Here is a 22482-nt window from a genome sequence, read left to right on the forward strand (position 1 = left end):
ATGGCTTCACCATTGTATTTCATTTTTCATACTTGATTTGATATGAGCAGAGTGTCTATCAAAAAACGCCTATCTACCTCTACAAGGTAAGGCTAAGGCTGTGTACACACCACCCTCTCCGAACTCCACTTGTGAAATTATATGGTATGTTGTTACACAATTGGAATAATTTTGTGACAAAAAATATATGTTAAATTCTAACTTACTTAAAATATTTATATTAAGCTCATTTTAATGATTGATCAAAATTATTTTAAAGTTCAAAATTTATGTCAATAAGAAGGGATAAATGACAAGTTGAGAGCCAACTTACTGGCTAACTTAAAATATAAAATTTGTCACTCAGTTTCGCCAAACAATGTTTTTGGGTATAAGATCTTTGGAATGCTCGAATTTGACTTGGATGTTTTGTTTTCACCTTTTTGATTCTCTCTTCCATTTGAGTGAAATGTCAAGTAGATTTAGACAAAACTTAAATAGTAGTTGAGACATAAACTTATTTAACATCTGAACAAGAAAACAGATGTGAGGCTTGTAATTTTTTCATTATTAACAATAGAATAATTGTGAAAAAGAAGGCTTATAGGATACAATGAAATGGTACTGGGGACCGAATGGGAAATTAAAAAAAATGCTATTAATATAGTGGACATTATATTGACATACAACAAAAATAAATAAAATATTTAATTCTCACTTCAATAGAGTTGTATGTTTGACACACTTCTTATGATAATTTAAAATCGTCAAAATACTCTTAAATTTCTAAATGACAAGTTGACTCACTCTGTAGGAACTTTTTCCGCATAACTATGTTGGTTGGATTGTTATTAAAAATTAATAAGTAAAACCTATTCCGTTTTTTACCCTTTCGATTTACGCTATTTAAAAAAAAAACTTTAAAAAATAAATTTTTTGTAGTTAAACTGAAAAACACGAGGATGTAACTTAAAACTTAGAGAATTTGCCATCCCTCTAACGTTAACTTTTTGCACTCAACTTCACCTCTCTTGCAATACATTATCACCTAATTAAATGAAAAGCTTGTGAAATCACGTGGAAATAAAACTTGGGCAAATGTGCAAATATATTCCTCAACTTTGCGATTTAGAGCAGATATACCACTCGTTATAAAAGTGGTGTATATATAACCTTGTTGTTACAAAATGGTGCAAATATCTTTTTTCTTGTTACAAAAATGATGCAAATATCTGACTTTCGCCGATTTGATATGATTTTAAGAAAAAATCATTTAGATTATTTTTTAATTAAAAAAATGCCACGTGACTTAAAAAAAAAATCACTCTCTAAACTAGTTTTGCATAATAATTGGTTTAGAGAGTGAAAATACATAACTTAAGTTTTTTTTTCTTGTCATGTAACTAATACTCATCATCAGTACTTATTTTAGCATGACTTGGTATTTTTAGATTATGATCATTTTTTTATGGCTTATTAATTAGCAATATTTATTTCAACCGATTTTATATCTTTTGTTGAATATTTAATATAATGTCATCACTCTTCTCACATTTTTTGTTATTTTCTTATGAAACACCTTAATTATATAGTTGTATCTTACTAGGACTAAAGAAATATTTGAAGTAAAAGTTATATGTTTTGTATCAAGACTATTCCGGAAAAAAAAAAAACGAAAAATCCGAAAAAACCTGAGGTTGAAAAACCCGAATTTTATTGGTTTGGTTTGATATATAAATTTAAAAACCCGATACAATTGGTTTGGTTTGGTGTTTAAAAAATCCGAATCAATCCGGTCCATGTACACCCCTACCTATGATCATTCCACCACTTAAAGAAAAATTTAAATGAAAATACTCAATCTTATGATAATATTTTGTGGTTAAAATGAAAAACATATACTATGGAGGATGTAACTAAAGAAGCTTGAGAATTTGCAATCCCTCAACATTAACTTTTTGCACTCAACTTCACCACTATTGCAATACATTATCATCAAAGTTAAATTGAAAGTTTGTGAATTCACGTGAAAAAGAAAAAAAGAAAAAGAAAAGAGTTTGGTAAAATAAAACTTAAAACGAGAGAGATTTACGTAACATTTAAAACTTAAGGTGAAGAAACCGTTATTAAGAGAAACTTCCAGGAGGTAGGTCTCTGTAATTAACCAATACTTACGCCTTTGCTATTTTGTTGCGGTGGGTTTACAACTTGAACCGACTCACGCCCCAATTTCCCCCCTCCACAGCGTTTGATAATTAACAAAATCATCTTCCTTCCATTGCACAAGTTCAAATTGTTTTGTGCCCTAGAATAAGAAATTTAGGGAAAAATGTCGGGTATGGGAGATGGTTACGTGGGCACGGCCCAAGACGCCGTTAGAATCAGACGGCTAGAAAAGCAGAGAGAAGCAGAGAGGCGTAAAATTCAGGAGCTAAAGAATAAGACGGCTTCATCTAAAGGTCAACCCGGTCTTCTTCAATTCGGGTCAAGTACATCCGAGGTTTGCATTACACTATTGCTCGTTCTTTTATTTAATGTGAGTTTTAACTGATATGCAGACAGTAACTAATTTTGATATAGAGAACTAATAGAGTGGGGAAGTAATACTAATTTGGTATGAAATTGAGCCAATAGATCAGTATGGATATAAATGATTCATATACTCGACCTCAACTAGTATTTTGGGGTTAAAGCCTAGTTGAATATTGTTATCTATTGAAATGTTGTAACTCGCGAGTTTTGACTTTTAACTGATATGCAGACGTAACTAGTTTTGGTATAGATAACTAATTTGGTATGAAATTGCGTGAATAGAGCAGAATGGATATAAATGATTCATTTAGTCGACCTCAACTCTAGTAGTTTGGGATTGAGGTGTAGTTGATCAATTGTTATATAGAATTAACTTACAAGATTTTTGGGACTTCTGTCACACATTACACTTGCATACAAAGCTTGATCTTTTATTTAATTTACTTTTTAACTGATATGCAAACGTAACTAGTTTTGATATAGAATAACTTGTTATTTGCATTTATATAAATGATTCATTTAGTCGACCTCAACTCTAGTAGTTTGGGATTGAGGTGTAGTTGATCAATTGTTATATAGAATTAACTTACAAGATTTTTGGGACTTCTGTCACACATTACACTTGCATACAAAGCTTGATCTTTTATTTAATTTACTTTTTAACTGATATGCAAACGTAACTAGTTTTGATATAGAGAAGTAACTTGTTATGAAATTGCGCGAATATAGAAGAATGGATATAAATGATTCATTTAGTTGACCTCAACTAGTAGTTTGGGATTAAGGTGTAGTTGATCAATTGTTATATATTGAAATTAACTTACAAGATTTCTGGGACTTCTGTTACACCTGAATTTATTTTAGCCTTTGCACATCTGAGATTTCGGTTGCACTTGCATACAAAGCTTGGTCTTTTATTTCATTTGTTTTTAATTGATATGTAAACGTATATAGTTTTGCATATAATGGGTCCAAATAGAGTGGAGAAGTAAAAATTTGGTCTGAAGTTGAGCCAGTAGAGCAGAATGGCTATAAATAATTCATATAGTGGACCTCAACTAGTTTGGGATTAAGGCCTAGTTGAGGAGTAATTGTTATGTATTGAAATGTAACTCACAAGATTTGATTTTTATGACACATGAGCTTATTCAGTCTTTTGCTCATAGCGAATTAGACATGCTGTTTCTCTTGTTGTAAGGAAGAGTTGTAATTATGTTTTGCTTTAGTTGTTGACTCACTGGATAGACAAGTGGATGTGTTTTTTTAGAAATTGCTGTTTTGCTTAATTCTCATTATTGAGATATGTTTTTTTTTTTTTTTTTAGATTCTTGAGACTGCGTTTAAAAAGGAAACTGTGGGACTTGTTACAAGGGAGCAATATGTTGAGAAGGTGAGCTGATTGTTTGCCTAAGAGCGTTGCTTTCTCTTTTAATTTCATCTTTGGTTAAATTAACTGCTCTTGTATTTCGGTTCATGTGCGGTAGAGGGTCACTATCAAAACCAAGCTTGAAGAGGAAGAAAAGGAGAAGCTTCAGAAGTTGCAACAGGAGTGAGTGTATTTCCTTCTTCTATGGCATTCTTTCAAAGCTGAAATAGTGTAATATGTATGAATTTTGTTGTGATGTTATGTAAATTTTTTTGACTGATTCTTCTGCCACAGGGAGGAGGAGCTCCAGTTACAAAAGCTTAAAAAGAGGAAGATAAAGGCTGACCCTCGGCTCTCTTTTTGTGATGATTTGGATAATGGCAATGAAGACGAAGATGAAGATGAGGAAAATAGTAAGAAATATAATTTTTATCTATTCTTTGAGATTTGAAGTCTTTCAGAGCAATCGGGACTATTTCCTTCACATGCTTCTTTTTGGAGTGAAATTTATGAAAACCATGAAATTATGTATGAAATTCTCATTCTGTATGTGACGATTGGGTAGCTTTCTTGATGGCACATTCAATATAAGCTTCAAACAAGCTGACTAGCAGTCTTGTCGGTTCTTAATCTTAATTTGTTTCTGCCATGTTACAGAACGCATTATTCAGTGTCACTTGGCTTATCTATCTTAGAATGTGATGCTTCTCTCTCACCTTTACTGGGGGGTGGGGGATGGTTGTTGTATGCTTTCAATATTTTAGTTTCATCGAGATGGGATTTTGGTGGATATTGCTACATGGCTTGTGACATCTTGTTTTGGAACTCTGACATGCATATGGCATGAGTTGTCCCAGTATTAAAAGTGAGAAAACTTTCTGCTTGGTCAGTTCGATCACATATTTCAGCTTTGAAGGAAATGCTCTTAGGATTCACGAGTTTCTGAAAGTAGATACCCTATAGGTCATGTCTTGTTTAATGAAAATCTTGTAGCATATATCATCTCTTTCTTGCTCTAATTTTTCTATCAAATAAGTATGTTTGCTGTGGTGCGGACACTATGGCACTATCAAGTGTCATCAGATATGCACGAGTATATTATGTGCATATGTGCAGAGCCATCCACGACACGGGCGTCTCTAAACAATTATTTTAGCTAATCTTTCCGATGTAGTTGAGGATATATGTTGGGTTCAGATTGTGATGGCATGGTACTTATAGTTCATTTTTCACTTTTCATCTACTATATAGAGAATGAAGAATCTGACAAACGTGTGTGGAGAAAATTTGGGAAAGATCCTACAGTAGAGACCAGCTTCTTACCGGACAGGTTGGGCATTCCTACAATCTGCCTCCCCCAAAATAAACCCCTTTCTACTTCTTTTTTACTTATCCTGTTCTCTTTGGGCCTTTTCACTCATGTAATATAATTTGGAATTCGAAGCGCACTTTTTCAGTGAGAGAGAGGCAGAGGAACAAGCCGAACGTGAGAGACTCCGGAAACAGTGGATGCGGGAGCAGGAGCTAATCAAAAGTAAGTATATGATTCCTACTTAAACATTTTTCAGTCTCCCCTTACCCTGTCTATGGAGACAGCTTCCTAGAATTCTGAAGCCTTTGAAGTAGTTTAGCTTCTGATTGTTTCTCTTGCGACATTTCTAGATGAGCCTCTACAGATCACTTACAGTTATTGGGACGGAACAGGCCATAGACGGGCGATCCAGGTCAGTAACTACTAGACATAAAGAGCCCAAAAGGTTGTCCGAACTTTTGAATTCACTTGTACTACTTCCATTTCCAGGTGCGAAAGGGTGATAGCATAGGGGAGTTTCTTCGGGCAGTTCAGCAGCAGCTTGCGCCCGAGTTTCGAGAGGTTCGAACTACTTCAGTGGAGAATCTTCTTTATGTGAAAGAAGATCTAATCATTCCTCATGTAAGATCCTTCTTACTCTTGTGATTCATGTCTTCTTACCTTCTAATTTGCTGAATACTGGCTAACTATGTTGGTGAACATTCAGCAACACAGTTTCTATGAGCTGATTATAAACAAAGCCAGGGGAAAGAGTGGACCGGTAATGTTCAATCCTGACCTATATTCTGGTGAATTTGATGCATCACGTTGCTTTTTGTTTGTCTAAGAAAAGAAGAGTACTAGTTAGTGTCTTAAATGAACTGTAAGATACCTGTTTCCAATATCTTCACATTAATCAGTCAAAGAAAGTAGAATCTCTATACTGTACTGAGTGCATTTTTTCTTCAATTGAACTCTGTCTACTTTTCAATAATAGCATTTGAAAGAAAAAGGGATACTATAAGGAGAGTTGGATCTGTAATGTGCTCTTTGGTTATCTTTTTTCTTTTCCTTTCCTGATAACTACTTTTTGGTAAACATAATGATTGAAATTCGAAAAATACCTACAGTTTCCATTTTACATCTATTGTATGTGACTATTACACATAACTGTTTATGAAGTCAGTCATAACGGACAACGCTATTAATAATGTTTCTGTTCTGAAATTTGGTTTCTTTTTTTTCCATATCAAACTTGTATTTGCTATTTTTTGCTTTAGTTTCTGCATAGTCAACAGAATTTGATTTTCAATTAAGCTTATTTTATAAGTAAAGGGGCACAAACACGTCCTTTCACGTGTGTAATTACAAAATAATGTCCAACAATAGTGATTATAAAAGATGTATAACTATGTATCTGTAAGTCTGCGTCTTGGTCTTTGCATAAAGCCTTACGAGTTATGTCATGTTGTGCGATGTCAAGTACCTGATTTCTAGTATTGTTTCCATGGTTGTTATATCCTGTGGCAGATTACTCAGAATTATCTTTACTATTCTTGACAGCTTTTTCACTTTGATGTCCATGAAGATGTGCGGACCATTGCTGATGCTACTATAGAGAAGGATGAGGTATGATTTCCTATTTGCAGATTCATTTTCTCCATGTTACTTTTGACTGTGTTGGGTTCGAATACTCTTCTCCATGATATATCGTATTGAATGCTTAGTACAATAAGTTTTACTTTTTACCTTAAAAAAATAGAAGTTATAATTTTGGGATGCCGGTGTAGCATTGTCTTCTTTAAGTAATAGAAATTGAAGGTTCTCTTTTTAGTTTTTCTTCCTCTTTACTGTTCCTCCGAAATTATCCTAAATAGCAAATATGTAGTATAATGTCCTTGGAAACAATAACATCCCAGAGAACGTAGAAGCTGTGTGCGTGTGTATGCAAGAGAGGGAAGGAGAGATCCCATAAATGTTAGTTTCTGCACTTTGGTGCTCATGATCTATCAATACACTTTTCTCTCCTTATGTAGAGAACTATAAATTAGCTGATACTTGATAGGTTTGTCCAAGTCAGTTGCCCATTACAACTGAACTTTGAATTTGCTTAACTTACTTGTGTTACGATTGCTATGCAGTCACATGCTGGAAAAGTTGTAGAGAGGCATTGGTATGAAAAGAACAAGCACATATTTCCAGCTTCTCGGTGGGAGGTAAAATCTCTTTCTTTATTTCTCTCCGTCTCTGTGTTTCTATTCTTCACTGGCTGGCGATGGACTTGATTGACAATTATATAGGTCACGTCTTGTAACTTCTCACTTTAACACATGTATTTTGAGTATATTAATGCTGCTATGATACCTTACTGCAACTACTATTGTATTTGCACTCAGTACAGCCTTCCACCGCTTCCATTAAGAAACTGTATTATTGTATTGCATCACTATTTTCTTCTAAATAATATGCCTTTGCTGTCTTCTTGTTGCAGATCTATGACCCTACAAAGAAGTGGGAACGATATACCATCCACGGGGATTAAGTGTAATTGTAAAGCTGATTTCGTCTTCATCACCAATGAGATTGCCATTTTCCACCATCATTTGACATGCTAAAGACAAAGGGCTTAATCTATAGTTTTTATTTTGTATGATGCTTGTGTAAGAACAAAGGGATTGCTACTGTATTTCTTCTTCACCCGATATATTATCCTTTTGCATTAAGAGCTCTTATTCTAGATGATCAGTGTACCGATATTTGTTTTAATATTTGTATTTCTTCTTCTATGTTGTTTTCCAGTTTACGTAGAAGATCCCTGTTGAACTTTTTATTTAGTTATTAGCAGGTTGGCAACTTGCGCACTACAAGTCCACTTTCAGTTGTCTGTTCGCTGCATTTTTATTTGTTGATACCACTTGCTAGGTGAGTGGGCGTAATAAAGCAGAAAATTGCAGATAATATACAATCTGAAAGCGCAGCGCATTTGGTGTTCTGAATGTCAACTTGTATTTTTACCCTTCACGATCTTAGCATGCTAATTGTTAATGTGACTTTATAAAGGAAAAACAATTTAACAAAGATGTGTCACTACTAAGATTTTACCTTTTAGCATGTAAAGCTAATAATCTAATTTTGTACAGAAGCTCGTGACTGTTCTAGTTTACATCGAGAAGCTTAATGTAATTTTACCAAGGGTACGTACTTGCAAAGTGTAATGTTCTTCCTTGAGGTAATTAAGTGGAGTAGTACTCCACAAGATGAGCCCAAGACTTTTGTAACCCAAAAATAAAATTTTAAAATCAATAACCCATTGAAAAAAAAAAAAAAAAAAAAAGCGAAATAGCTTTACGCGCGAGAATCCGTGTAAAAGGACCAAAGTATAGTTTTACACTTAAGTCCTTTTACGCACAGATTTTGTGCGTAAAAGCTCTTAAATAATACGCGCTCCATCTTCCCCACCACTGGTCCCCCACGATCAAAAGAAAAAAAAACATCGTTTTCTTGTTGATTTTCAACCCAAAAGTCAATATTTTTGGTGTATTGAAGTCAGAACAAGTTGCTTCGCAATAAAGCGGCGTATAATTCAATTCAAAAACTCAAAATCAAAGCTTCAATCTAGGTATTTTACTACGATTTTTCTATTACATTATTAACCTAAGCATTACTATTGTGTATTATTTGCGGATATGGACAAAAAAAAAAAACTTTTACGCACTTTTTTTGTGCGCAAAATGGGCTGTTCTGCCCTTTTTTTTTTTTTTTAAATTTGTTTATTTGTTGTTAATTTGTTTATTTAGTATTTGTTAATTGTTAGGTTAGTTATTTCAATTGTTAGACTAGCTAATTATTTATTTAGTTTTTGTTAAACCAATTGTTTATTTGTTAATAATTTGTTAATTATTTGATTAGTTAGTTAATTGTTTATTTATTAATTATATGCTAATAATTTGTTAATTATTTGATTAGTTAGTTAATTTTTTATTTATTAATTATATGCTAATAATTTATTAATTGTTTGATTAGTTAGTTAATTGTTTATTTATTAATTATATGCTAATTGTTTGCTAGCTAATTGTTAATTTTTTGATTTGTTAATTATTAATCTTTATATCTTTAATTGTTGATTTATTTATTTGCTAATTAGAAATTGAAAATCCTTAGTTTAGGATTCAATCCTTTGTATAATTTCTCGGTAAAAGATTACATAACTAATACTACGTATTACGTATTAATTAAAAAAATAATGATTAATTTAAAATGAGTAAAAATATACCGCCTTAATCCTTACTTCATGTATTAATGATTAATTTAAAATGCCTAAAATAGATAGGACACCTCCACGGGGAGGCCGGCCCTTCGATGACAGAGGGGTACTTTATCTACAGCATGAGCATAGGTCCCAGTATGTACGGGATTCACCGGTATCCTCTAGTAGAGTGGGTCGTACCCGCTCGGGGGAGTCAGCATGGGATATTCTAGAGGCTATTCCCCCACATCCTCGTGTCATAGATATACTACGTCGGGACGGTATCTATCGGTGCATCGAGATTGGTCGGCTTGTGCACGATAGGGCTCTAGTGAAGGCCATGATTGAGCGTTGGCGACTGGAGACCCATACATTTCATCTCCGCACTGGCGAGGCTACCATCATCCTGCAGGATGTCGAGGTGATTTATGGTCTACATATTGATGGACAGACATTGTATAGAGTGGAGCCTCCGCAACTGTCGTATCCCCAGGAGTTGACTAGGCTCATTGGTTTCGCGCCTCATCAGAGGGATATGCATGGACAGAGTTGGTTGTTGCGGTCCTCCCTCCATGATCACTTGCGCCTCGTACATCTGCAACATCCGATTGGCGAGACGACGCCTCAGGTTGATGTTGACCGACGTGCTCGCTTATCTTTTCTCATCATATTCGGGGGCATCATGTTCCCGAACACGTCGGGTGCGGATATGAGCATGAGGTATGCCTCTTTATTGAGGATCTAGACCGGCCGGGATGTTACGATTGGGGCGCCGCCGTCTCGCTTACATGTACAGAGGATTTGATCGAGCCTCTATGGGCGAGAGGCTTGAGGTCGCTGCATTTAGCCCTCTTCTTCAGGTAATATATTTAAATTTGTGTAATAAAACACTAAATATATTTTTATGAAACGACGACTGATAAATAATTTTTTTGATGACTATAACAGACATGGGTGTAGACTAGTTTGAGACCTTTTCAGCCCATAGTTGCTCACCCTCCCGATGACTATGCTGTTGAGGATATGCCATCCGCGCGGAGATGGTCGCAATGCCGTACCAGAGGTGTGGAGACGCACCATGTCATTCTCCCGTTTAGGGATCAGTTAGACTGCATCACAGCGCCCGAGGTAAGTTTTTTTGATTTAACATTAGTTTGTTATTTTTGTTAGTCTTTTATTGTTAACTAGTTGAATTCTTTTTATAGGCTTTTATATGAACGCCGTATGATCAGATTTTGGGTCAGCTGCGGGCGTTTTGTAGGGCTGGTGAGCACATGTGGATGGCACGGTGTCCATTGATCCATATGGACATCGTTAAGCATCACGCGCCCTACCGCGTGTTACGGTAGTTTGGGCATGTACAGAACATACCCGCGGCTACACGTTAGGAGCACACGCACTATACCAGGGACGAGCGTTCAATCGACAATGCGACATGGCGGGCGCGTATGCACTAGGAAGTCGATGCATGGAACGCGAGGATGACGACTCTAGCGGCGGTCAAACATGACACTCCGGTCCATGAGTACTTGACGTGGTACATGCATATCACTCACTCTTTGATTGCTAACCCCACGACGCCTCGTCCTGATGGCCGAGGATATGCATCACTTTGAGGAACGTATGAGGCGTTGGTAAGTTTTATTAGTCTTAAACTTAATCCATCGTCTTATTATGTATCACTTTACGAATTTATTCAATTCTTAAAATTTGCAAACATATGTAGCTACGGATGACTCTGATGATACGCCATGAGTGCATTCCCCATACGGAGTCTACCGACCCCGGGATAGCGGTATATGCAGCACGGATAGTTCAGCTTACCGACACTGGTATGACACGGGCACAGGAGTGGCATCGTGTCGATGAGGATGTTCCAGAGCCTGCTCCAGAGCCTGTACCAGAGGGTGTTCCAGAGGGTGGTAGGGCTGATAGAGGTGGTCGGGCTGGCAGAGGTGGTCGGGCTGGCAGAGGTCTAGTAGATGAGCCTGACGATATAGCCCGTCAGGCTCCGTCGGCTACAGATATCCCGTCGACTTCACAAAGACCTGGATATACGCCAGAGATGTTCCCACATTATGATCCTTGGTCATCATTTCCACAGGTGCCAGTTAGTGATCTACATATGGGAGACGGGGATGAGGACATAAACTTGGATATTATTTTCAATGACTACTTTCTTCGTTCTACAAACAGGCCTACGGTACCATCTGCATCTCCGGCTCCGCGGGCCGCTCAGGAGCCCTCTCACATGCCATCTCAGGAGCCCATCGACACACATATTTATTTTTTTTACAATAAAATAATGTATTAATTAATTATTTTACTAATCTAAACTAAATTATTTACATGTATTATAGGTTCATTCTTCTGCGCTTGTGGACCCGTCTCCTCTTGTTCAGATTGACCCGTCTCCACCTCCAGCTACAGCTCCGGGTAGCACTTAGGAGACCGTTGAGGAGCCAGCTAAGGAGCCCAATGACCAGCCATCTCAGGAGGCCGTCAACACACAGGTTTGTTTTTTTACAAAGAAATAATTTATTAAATAATTGTTTATATGTTATTTCATGTTTAGTTTAGGAAACATTAAATTGTTTATATGTTATTTCAGGTTCATTCTTACTCTCCGTGGTCCAGTCTCCTTCGATTGAGTCATCTCCTAAGGCATCTAATGAGGCTACTCAGGTGGAGACTGCCGCCGTCTCCCACAGGAAGCATATTTTCACCCAGGGCCTGAAGAAGGGGAGAAGGGAAGAAAGGATGATCATGGCATAAATCATCCTGTCATTAAGAGGAGGAGAGATGATCTTGATGATAATGAGGGTGGTGGGGTTTGGAGGATCCTTAGGCCTTAGGAGATTGTGTATTTGTAAATAAAATGTTCATTTTATGTTAATATTATATATATTTTTGGGTATTATTTTTTTTAATGATAATTAGTTATTTTAATATTTATTGTCGATTAATAATAAGTCGTGCGACGTCCTATATTAATTAGAACTCTATAACGACGATCTAAATGTATATGTATAACAACTTTTTAAACAAGTTTTCAAACTTACTTCGGAGCACTTTACAACCCCTAAAACGACGATCTAAATGTATATGTATACTTGATGTAATGAGTCGATATTATTGTACACTAAAAAAAAAATATTAAGTTCTATATAAAATATTTATATTTCGGTGTTTTGAAACGTGACTAATTTTCGGGCAAAGTATGGAAAAAAGCTTAATTTTGAGTTTGATTTCCAAAGAATAAAGGCTGGGGTGCCGGGGGTGGGGGGTGGGGGGGGGGGATTTCACGCACAGATTCTATGCGTGAAGCCTACTTTGGTTTTTTTTTTTTTTTTTTTTTTTAACAGGTTAGTTTAGTTCCAAAAATTTATTTTTGGGTTAGAAAAGTCTTAGGCCCCCACAAGATATAACTCAAATTCCTTCGGAATATAACCTGAAGGAGTTGTTTGGTTCAAAATCATGTTATCTTGGGCTTATAACTAAAAATGATTTATTCCACCTTTTACACGGGACGAAAATTCTGTGATTGTGTATAAAATTTATCTTGATTTTAGCTAAGATCCTCAACCGAACACATGGTAGATTTATTCCTAAACTCCATTTTTTTTTTTTTTTTGTTGTAGATTATTTGATGGATTTGAGTGCTTTTGAAAAATTATGAAATTGCTAGAGATGAATAAGAGAACGAATTAAAGTTATTGTGTTAGAATATTGAAAATAGGAAGAGTTAGACAAGAAATATTGATTCCATATTAAGGTAAGGAAGTAGCAAAATTTGTAAAAGCAAATGAACCAAAAATAAATAAATAAAAGGGGAGATATAGAGAGAGAAATAGGGCAAGGTCCCCCGTCTTTCTAAAAGAGTGACACAAAAATCCAGGTGGCAAAGTATGAGTGGAGTCGCATACAAAGTTTGTCTGCCACGTAGTAGTAGATGTGTCCACGTAATCAACTGGGTGTTCTTCTTCTCTGACCCGAGCTCTTGATTTTTCTGTTGAACTCTCATCTTTGGTCTTTATTCGTATTTTCCGCCTTATTCTCTCTAATCTAATCTAAATATTTCTCTAATCTAATCTAAAGCACAAAAATGGAAATTAGGGTTTTCTTTGTGTTGGGTCTTCTCCTCTTCTCTTCATCATTTCTTCAAGGTTTGCCCTCTCAGATCGTAGATCTCCCTTTGCTTCTTCATTTCCTTAATCAAATCCTTCATTTTTGCATGTTAATTTGATACTTTTTCCTTCATTTTTCCATGTTAATTTGATACTTTCCATTTGCATTCTCATGCTCTATTTCATTAATAATTACTATTACGTTAGAATAATTTTGTAATTAATACTCTGTTTCTTTGATCTTCGGAGTTGAGATTCTCTTCGATGTAATCGAGGTTTGACTATATTTAATGTTAGAATAATTTGTTATTGTCCTATTGACTTCGGGGCTGGATATGATTTTGATTGCTTAAGTAAATCTGGAATATTAAATATTATGCTTGACATCTTCTCCATTTGGAAATGGTAAGCATTAGAGTTGAAAGTTGACTTCTGATTATGGAAATTTTTGCTAGTTTTGGTTATTCAAAGACTTCAAACTAATTGTCTTTAAGTTGACAATAACTTATTGTCATTTAATGGCTTGGAAAAGAACTGTTGATGCATGCATTGCCTGTTCCCTGATAGAATTGTTCGCTCTTTTGATTTAGTTACATCTTTATTGTCACAATTTTTGCACCTTCTTATATGTTTATGAAGATTGAATGTGAGAATTTGCTTTCACGCTTTAACGTGTTATTTTGAGCAAAATGTATGTTGCTGATTCGTATAGATGGCCTTAAATGGTTTTGGATCGAGGCATAGTAGTTGTATTTTGTAAAGTTCATTATGGTTTCTTTTGGTGTTGGTTTTTTCTTTTTAGTTGCTAGAGGTCAATCCGAAGAAGTGGTTGAGGGTACTGAGGAAGGAGGGGATCTTGGAATTGTTGGTGAGGATGTCCAAGATTTTAGTAGTGACAGTTATACTCCTGCAGCTGGGGTTGAAACAGTTTGTGTTTTCCCTAAAAACCCTACTAAAGGTAAGTTTAAATTCGGTGTTCTACTCTGTGTATTTATTATCTTTACCTAATATATTAATGGTTTGCGTCTCTTAAATCGTGTTTTTCGTTGTCTATGCAGTAGTGGCAGCTGGCGAGGAGAGTGAGCTGTTAGTTGGAATGAAAAATGATGGTAATTCTTTATTTTCCTTCTCTTTTTCCCATTTAGTGTTTGATTTTCAGTAGTAATGATCTGATAGCATCTATTTCTTTATCTGCTCTAATGGATTTATTTACTACTTTGGATGCTGAAAACAGGGGAATCAAATCTGAATATCATTGCCATCCAAGCCAGTGTTCACCTTCCTTTTGATCATCGTTATTTGGTTCAAAATCTTTCTGTTCAGGTAATTGTTGGCTTACATCCTTTCCTATTAATCACGCTTGATGCTGCTTGTTCCCTAAGATTTTACGCGAAATATGTTGACTGAACTGAACCAATAGCTTTGTTCTCTCTTAGATTATTTAGCTTTTATTTGGTTCTCTAAGTTTGCATCTTGTGTTTTCATATTTACCTTTTCTCAATTTTTTGTGGTCTGAAAGGCTTTTTCTGTCTCTTGTATCTTTAGTTGTTAGTTTCTTTGAGCCAGGGCTTAGGTATTGTTATATTTACCTAGTTTTAAATTTTGTTGATAATATTTTTTAATGTTGCCTGAAGATATTCCATGATATGGATCATGTTTGCACTTGTGAAATGTAGTTTGTTAGGAGCAAATGCAGTGAAACTTGAACTGAAAAACAGGATAGTTTTTCTAAATATTTATGTTCTCTCTCGTAAATTTGTTGTTTAGAAATATTTGATCAAATATAAGATTTCTTGAATTAATAAGGTCCTTGTTTTGTTTTTTAATTGTTTTGTTTTTTAAAGTTACTGGACATCCGCAATTGATCATGAAAATGGGGAAGAGAAGATCACTCTTAACAGATATGAAATTGCTTTAGCATTATTCTTTCAAAGAACAAAAAACATTCCAGTTTTTGCACGAAACTTCACTGTATTCTATTATGATGCAATCAAACTATTTTGGCAATTCGGAAAGCTCCAAAATGAATTCTATTCTGAAGGAGATACCAAAATCAACTAACAAATGTGCTAACATTCCTTTGACTTGTAAAGAAATTGAGCATACCATAAACTTCAACATTAACCCAAAAACAATAAACTGTGTTAAACTCTATCATTAATACCTAATGCTTCTGCAAGGTTCTGTATTCCTGGGAGATTTACAGAAAACTCCTTAAACTGAAGCATTTTAATTGGTTTAAAATGCTAAAAACGGGTTTTAAGACATACAGTCACTAAAAGCTGCAAAAAGCTTCGCCTTATTGGATAGAGTGACCCGGTACCTGTGTTGGTTGGAGGTAGCAGGTACCCCGTGGAATCTGTCGAGGACAGTCGGATACCACGGTTATGAAAAAACAAAACCATCTGCAAACAGCTTATTTTTATGCACATCATAAAATGATAAAATTTGAGAAGCTTCGAAAATGAAACTTTGTTAAATTATTCCTTTGAGCTCTAAAATTAGAATTCTCATTTTTCTTATACCTTAGTATTTCACGGACTGCATTTCATAGGTTGTAAGATCTGTGTTATGTTGCCTGTTTTCTCAAGTTGGACTGAGATGAGTTGTCATTCATTTGGGTTCTCCGCTTTTCTTCTCTACTCAATAGAGAGTTGGAGTCGAGTCGATAGTTGCTAAGAACGTGAGCCCTTCCGTTAAGCCTGTGTATTTATCAGTTTTATTAGTAATAATCACTCAATGATTGTTAATTTTATGGTGAGCCAGTTGTGACCTGTCCCATGAAAAAAAGGGGGAAGAAATTGAGCCGTTTATGCTTCCAATTAGCAGAGTACCTATAAGCTCAGGCTTGGTGGTCCCCCATCCCCACCCCCATCCCAAGCATCATTTACAGGATGCATTGCCTTGTTAGCTGAATTTTTCTTCACAAGGTCTAAAAAACTGATCTACCTCAGGCTTTGAACTTGTAATCATATTGTTCCATTTGGGAGTAGTGTTTATTTTGAGTGATAATCTTCACAAGGTTTTCAAATATCAGGTCCAAAGATGAGATAGATTCTGGTATTTAAAAAAGTTTTAAAGTATTGTGATCAATCAACTATGTCATTCCAAACAAAGCTGGGGTGGGTATTAATTATGATTTATGTGTGTGAAACAGATGATTTTAAGGAGTAACAAAATTGATGGCCTAAAAAGTAAACTTGAACTGTTAATTTAGTACAATGGCAGTCAGTGCCTAAATATGCTAAGTAGCATGAGAACTATTTGATGATCTTTCACTCTTAAACATGTATTCATGTAAACTAAAAGATTTCCATTTGGTCAGACGAATGGTTTCTATTTTAGATGCGATGAACCAGTGATGGTAACCTCCAACTCTAAGTTGTGTTTCCCACAATTATTATTAGTGTTACTTTTATTATTGTTGTTGTCGTTGTCGTTATTGTTGTGTATTGTATGTGTTTGTTCAAACATCTGTTCGATATTTCATGCTTTGTTTACTGTGATTTGGATTTGAGAATTGGCTAATTGTTTATGTTCATTCATTTACTAGGCTTTTAACAACGCAACAGTTCCTCCTTCAGCTCAGGCTACCTTTCCTTATATATTTGCTGTCAGCAAATTTATGCAGGTTTGTTTACAGCATTGTAACCATTTGCTCTCATCTTATTTTCATATAATTTGCTTTCACTTAATTCGGGCAGTTTCTTCTCCGAACTGATGGCTCTGTTCATCATGTTGCAGCCTGGAAGTTTTGATCTTGTTGGCACAATTATTTACGAGATAGACCAGAACGCTTACCAAAACGTGTTCTATAATGGAACTATTGAAGTGACTGAACCTGGTGGTCTTCTCAGTGTTGAGTCTGTTTTCTTGTTTTGTCTTGGTGTTGCCCTCCTTGGCCTTCTTGGGTTCTGGATACGTGGTCAGATACAAAATCTCTCAAAGGTGCTTATACTTACCTATGTTCCTTGCAAGACGTTAAAAAGTTGCTTCAAAAAACTCGGTTATATCGTAAAATGCCTGTAGGGCATGTATGAGGGGCCACAAGCATTTAGTATCTGGGGTTATTGTTTTTAGATTTTGCACCACTATCCTCTTGACATGTCTAATATCAACAGACTCTGAAATCTGCTTCTAGAAGTGATTGAGAGCTGATGTGCTGCTGACAATGAGAGCGTTTTTTAGACATACAGAGGCGTTATCATATGAAAACAAACTGATCTGCTGAGCTGGATTTCAGAAAAATACCTGCCTTTTGATGCAACTTAGTGCACCTTCTGGATAAATTATCTTTAAAAGATTGTGTCAGCAATAAGTTACCAGTTTAAAAAAAAAAGTAGTTCTGTCAGCAATAAAACTTGAAGGATTTTTCATTTAAGCGTGTATGTATTTTGTGGTCTTGTTTCCCTTCTAAACCATTCTCTTTTCTTTTCTGGATGTGTGTAGAAAACTAAGAGAGCACCAAAGGCAAAGGTTGAAGTTGGAACTGCAACAACTGATGCATCTACGGATGAATGGTTGCAGGTTTGTAGTTTATTACTCCCTCTGTCCCAATTTATGCGATACACTTTCTTCGTTAGTCTGTCCCAAAAAAGAATGATACATTTCTTTATTTGACAACAATATAACTTTAAATTTTACCTTTTACGCTTAACGAGATGATCTATAACCACACAAATATCTTTGGCTTATTTTAGACCACAAGATTCAAAAGTCTTTATTGATTTCTTAAACTCCGTGCCCAGTCAAACTATATCACATAAATTGGGACGGAGGGAGTATATTGTTAGGAGTATCCGCAAATGTTTAAATCTAGATTTCAAATTACTAATGCTTATAGCTACGTTTGAACTTGGATGGGAAGAATTTGCTGACTAACTTTTCCTGTTCTGTTTGTCAAGGGAACTGCATATACTCAGTCGCAGGCCAACAAGTTGAAGAAGAAGAAGTGAATGTCTTGAACTGCTAGTTTTAGCTGTATGAAGCAGTCTGATGAGTCTAAATTCCTGAGTTCAGCTTGGATTTTACGAGATGTCCAAAATGTGAGGGTTTTAAATTAGAATTTTTAGGCCTGCTTCACTGTTGTAGCACGAGGTATAACTTATTAGCCTCCAATTTTTACTGCCAAGGAACTAACTGGGTATCGAGGATGCAAAGAAACAATTTTGTCAATCGACTCTCATTTTTCCCTTTAATCAAATTTACCTTTGCTCTTAGGTTCTTGTGGCTTTTGTTTCTTTGAGTTAGATACTTCTGCTCTGTCATCTTTAATCTGATTGTCGGCTTGGAAGGTTTGAACATTTTAATGTGGTAAAATTTAGCAGAAACAGCGATAGGTGGGACCATGGAAATGTGAACACCTAACTTATATTAGATGAAATGTGGAAGCAGATCACATCAATATACAGATCACCAAGCCCTGCTTCATTAATATGGCATTTAGTTGTTGGAGAAGTTGCAAAAGATTTCATTAGAGATCTTTTATTTGCTGGCATCGCTGGATGCCTAGTATCCATATTTGTTGCTCTAAATAGTAAAAGCAATTAACCATCACGTGCTACAGAAAATACATAAAGCCACCATTCACTATAAAGAGTAAATGTGGAGCCTCAATGTGGAGCCTCACAAAACTAACTGCTAACCGTGAGGCATCATTTTCTTTCCCCTTTTTGTTTGGAGGGGGAAACTAATTGAAGAAGTTTCCTTTTTTTTGATACACAAGGAGAATAAAACTGCTAACTCGTATATTTTCTATAGTAAATTATGGTTAAAAGGAAAATATAGAAAGGAAAAACTAATTGTTCACTTATTTCCAAGGGGAAATGCTCGGTGCTGCCTAAAGGTGTCAACCGGTTCCAACCGGAACCGGTTATGGAACCGGTTAAGGAACCGGCCGGTTCCGGTTAAAAAACCGAACCGCTTAACCGGTTCCGGTTTACGGTTTTAAACTCCAAACCGGAACCGGTCCGGTTTGGAGTGTTTAAAATATATTTTTTTTGTTTTTTTGTATTATATATATATATTATAGTATTTATTTGTATATTGTAGGTATATTTACATATGTTATACAACTTTATAATTAAAGTTTAAATATTTACTCGACATTTTAACAAACGAAGTAATATACGAATAGTGTTTTTCGTATACATATATATGTATAACTTACATATACTTATATATATGTATAACTTAATATATATAGTATATAAGTCAGCAATACAGAATAGTGTTTTTCGTATACATATATATGTATAACTTACATATACTTATATATATGTATAACTTAATATATATAGTATATATACTTATATATATGTATAACTTAATATATATACTATATATATGTATAACTTAATATATATACTAAATATATGTATAACTTAATATATATACTATATATACATATATACTATATATACTATATATACTTAATATATATACTAAATATATGTATAACTTAATATATATACTATATATATATGAAGTTATACATATATATGTATAACTTACATATACTTATATATATGTATAACTTAATATATATATATATATACTTATATATATGTATAACTTAATATATATACTATATATATATATAACTTAATATATATACTAAATATAGGTATAACTTAATATATATACATATATACTATATATACTATATATACTATATATATATACTAAATATGTGTATAACTTAATATATATACTATATATATGTACTTTTTTTTTTTTTTTTTTTTTTTTAAATTTTCACCAGTTTAACAGTTAACGTTCTAAAATATTGGAACCGGACCCATTAAACAATTATACTGATTAACCGGAACCGGTTGACACCTTTAGTACTGCTGCCTTTCTTTTACCCCCGCACACGTTCACATTGCGCTTCGTACATTATAATTAAATATTGACAACATAAGTAGAAACCTCCTAACGTGACTTACCAATTTTGTACTTTGGCTAGTACAATGCTGCATGTGGCCTGTGGGTGATCATATTCAAGTGAAAGCATGCTTAATTAGTTGGTCATTTGCTTGGCTTTCACCCTCGGTTCAAAGAAAGCTTCTCATCGGCATTCAATACACGCATTGGGTCCTATATAATTTTAAGTTCTATTAAAAGGGAAAACGCTTCCTAACAAGATATTTTCTATATTTGGAGCTCAAACCCGAAATTTTCGATTAAGGGTACGTAATCCTATCCGTCCGACCCTGGATGGTGCCATCAAGCTATTGGCATTCAAATTCGTGCAATATGGCTTGAAGACAAATATATGTTAACCAGTCGGCTGTCCCTTGAAATCGTAGAAATGAAAGTCATATAATTAGACAGTTTAAAGACAAATTTCATTAGTGTTATAATAATCAGATAAAGAAGACAAAAATGAACTGAAAAGTCAAATTTATGAGCAAACGTTTTCTACGGTGGTTGTGTCAGAAATAGACAGGGGAAGAAGCCGCCAACGAGGCCAAGGTGGGATTTAATTTGTAGGGTCATGGTGGATATGCAAAGGACCGTCATCTTCCTTTTTTAAAATTTTTTAATTCAAGTATTCCTTTTAAGGGAAAACAAGATAAACAATTTTTTGCAGCTCTTTGCCAATTCATTTGTCAACAGCTTCTTTTCATGAACTTCTCAAAATGTCAGACTTTTGTTTCCCATACAAGGATAAAACAATGTGCATTTTTACAGGTGGGGGTAATCATAGTAAATTAACAAAAGAAGAGCTTACGTTATAATTAATCCAGATTATTGAACTTCTGTAAATGAAATTTCATATAAATTGTGGATAAACAGAATACAGAACGCATGAAGTCTTTTGGTATATATGTACTTCCATTTTATAGCAGACCTTGTTGGGCTAAAGCCGCTAAACTAACATGGTGTATTATTTTTCATTTTGGTGTAAATCGGCATTGTTTTTCCAAGAATATCTCATCATTAGTACTAATATTTATACCTTACAAGTAACTTCTCAATCTTTTCAACTACATATATCGGACTTTGTTCGCACACCGAACACACTCAGGCAGGCAGAGTCAAGATTGAAGTCAACGGAATTAGAGTCGAACTCAAGACGGAATGTATTTTTTGAACCCTTCGCTAATGCACTGAAAGCTTTCCTTATATTAGTTCAACAATTCCTCAAAAAAAAAAAAAAAAAAAAAGATATACCGGTGCACAATGTAAATTTCCGGTAAAGAAGATTCATTGACCACTTTGCACCAATGTGGCCCAGCCATTGCATCTAGGCAATGCAAAAGCTGCAATATTCACTCTTATTGATCTATAGTCGGATGCAGCTATGGTAGAAGTACTGTAGGATGCAATAATACATAAAATAATCATGCATTTCCCTTCTTCATGATTAGTACAATAATTTTGTTCTATAATTTTTTGGCAGTAGAAGTTGGTTGACAAATGTCAATCAATTCACGTGAAGATTGAGAGAAGAACATGTTTTTGTTACTCATTATAAATGCCAACATTTACCTACTCCTATTCAATTTAAAACTAACCAAAAACACAAGATGTAAAGTATTAGAAAGACTGGCAATCATATCATTACACCAGTTTATTCAAAAAGTAGTCAAAGTTTCACATATAACTGAGGATTTTGAGTAAAATAAGTGACATAAATGAGAGCCAAGAAAGTAGGTTTACAGATAGAAAAGAGATTTGGTGTACAGTTGGAGACCTCATTAAATGATGATAATGGCGTTTTATGCCTGTGACCACCCATTGCTCAAAATCTATTTTAATTTTACAAAAATCACCTTTCAGATTTTTCAGTCTTTCTGTCATTCATTAAAAATCAAGACCATGGGACCATGTGAGGACCTTAATTACGTGCCGGTGAGAGAGTCACAAAAACCAGACTTTCTTTACATCTAGGGAAGTAATAAGTACTATAAATATACCCTTTCGTCAGTTGAGA

At 34.8% G+C, this 22482-nt stretch overlaps 2 protein-coding genes across 2 annotated transcripts; both read left to right on the forward strand.

The window, feature by feature from the left end:
• Window positions 1-2181: 2181 nt before the first annotated feature.
• On the forward strand, window positions 2182-7954 carry LOC132065116 (protein XAP5 CIRCADIAN TIMEKEEPER). Its single transcript, XM_059458360.1, has 12 exons — window positions 2182-2479; window positions 3836-3901; window positions 3996-4060; window positions 4172-4290; window positions 5129-5207; window positions 5335-5411; window positions 5540-5601; window positions 5679-5810; window positions 5896-5949; window positions 6732-6797; window positions 7310-7384; window positions 7660-7954. The coding sequence occupies exons 1-12, from the start codon at window positions 2309-2311 to the stop codon at window positions 7708-7710; spliced, it is 1017 nt and encodes a 338-aa protein (XP_059314343.1). The 5' UTR covers window positions 2182-2308; the 3' UTR covers window positions 7711-7954.
• A 5496-nt stretch (window positions 7955-13450) lies between these two features.
• Window positions 13451-18760, forward strand: LOC132065117 (translocon-associated protein subunit alpha-like). Its single transcript, XM_059458361.1, has 8 exons — window positions 13451-13580; window positions 14344-14499; window positions 14600-14650; window positions 14776-14864; window positions 17095-17172; window positions 17286-17489; window positions 17991-18068; window positions 18446-18760. Exons 1-8 carry the CDS (start codon window positions 13520-13522, stop codon window positions 18494-18496), a joined length of 768 nt encoding a protein of 255 aa, XP_059314344.1. The 5' UTR covers window positions 13451-13519; the 3' UTR covers window positions 18497-18760.
• Window positions 18761-22482: the final 3722 nt, after the last annotated feature.

This window comes from Lycium ferocissimum, chromosome 7, assembly GCF_029784015.1.
Source record: "Lycium ferocissimum isolate CSIRO_LF1 chromosome 7, AGI_CSIRO_Lferr_CH_V1, whole genome shotgun sequence".
Taxonomy (NCBI): domain Eukaryota; kingdom Viridiplantae; phylum Streptophyta; class Magnoliopsida; order Solanales; family Solanaceae; genus Lycium; species Lycium ferocissimum.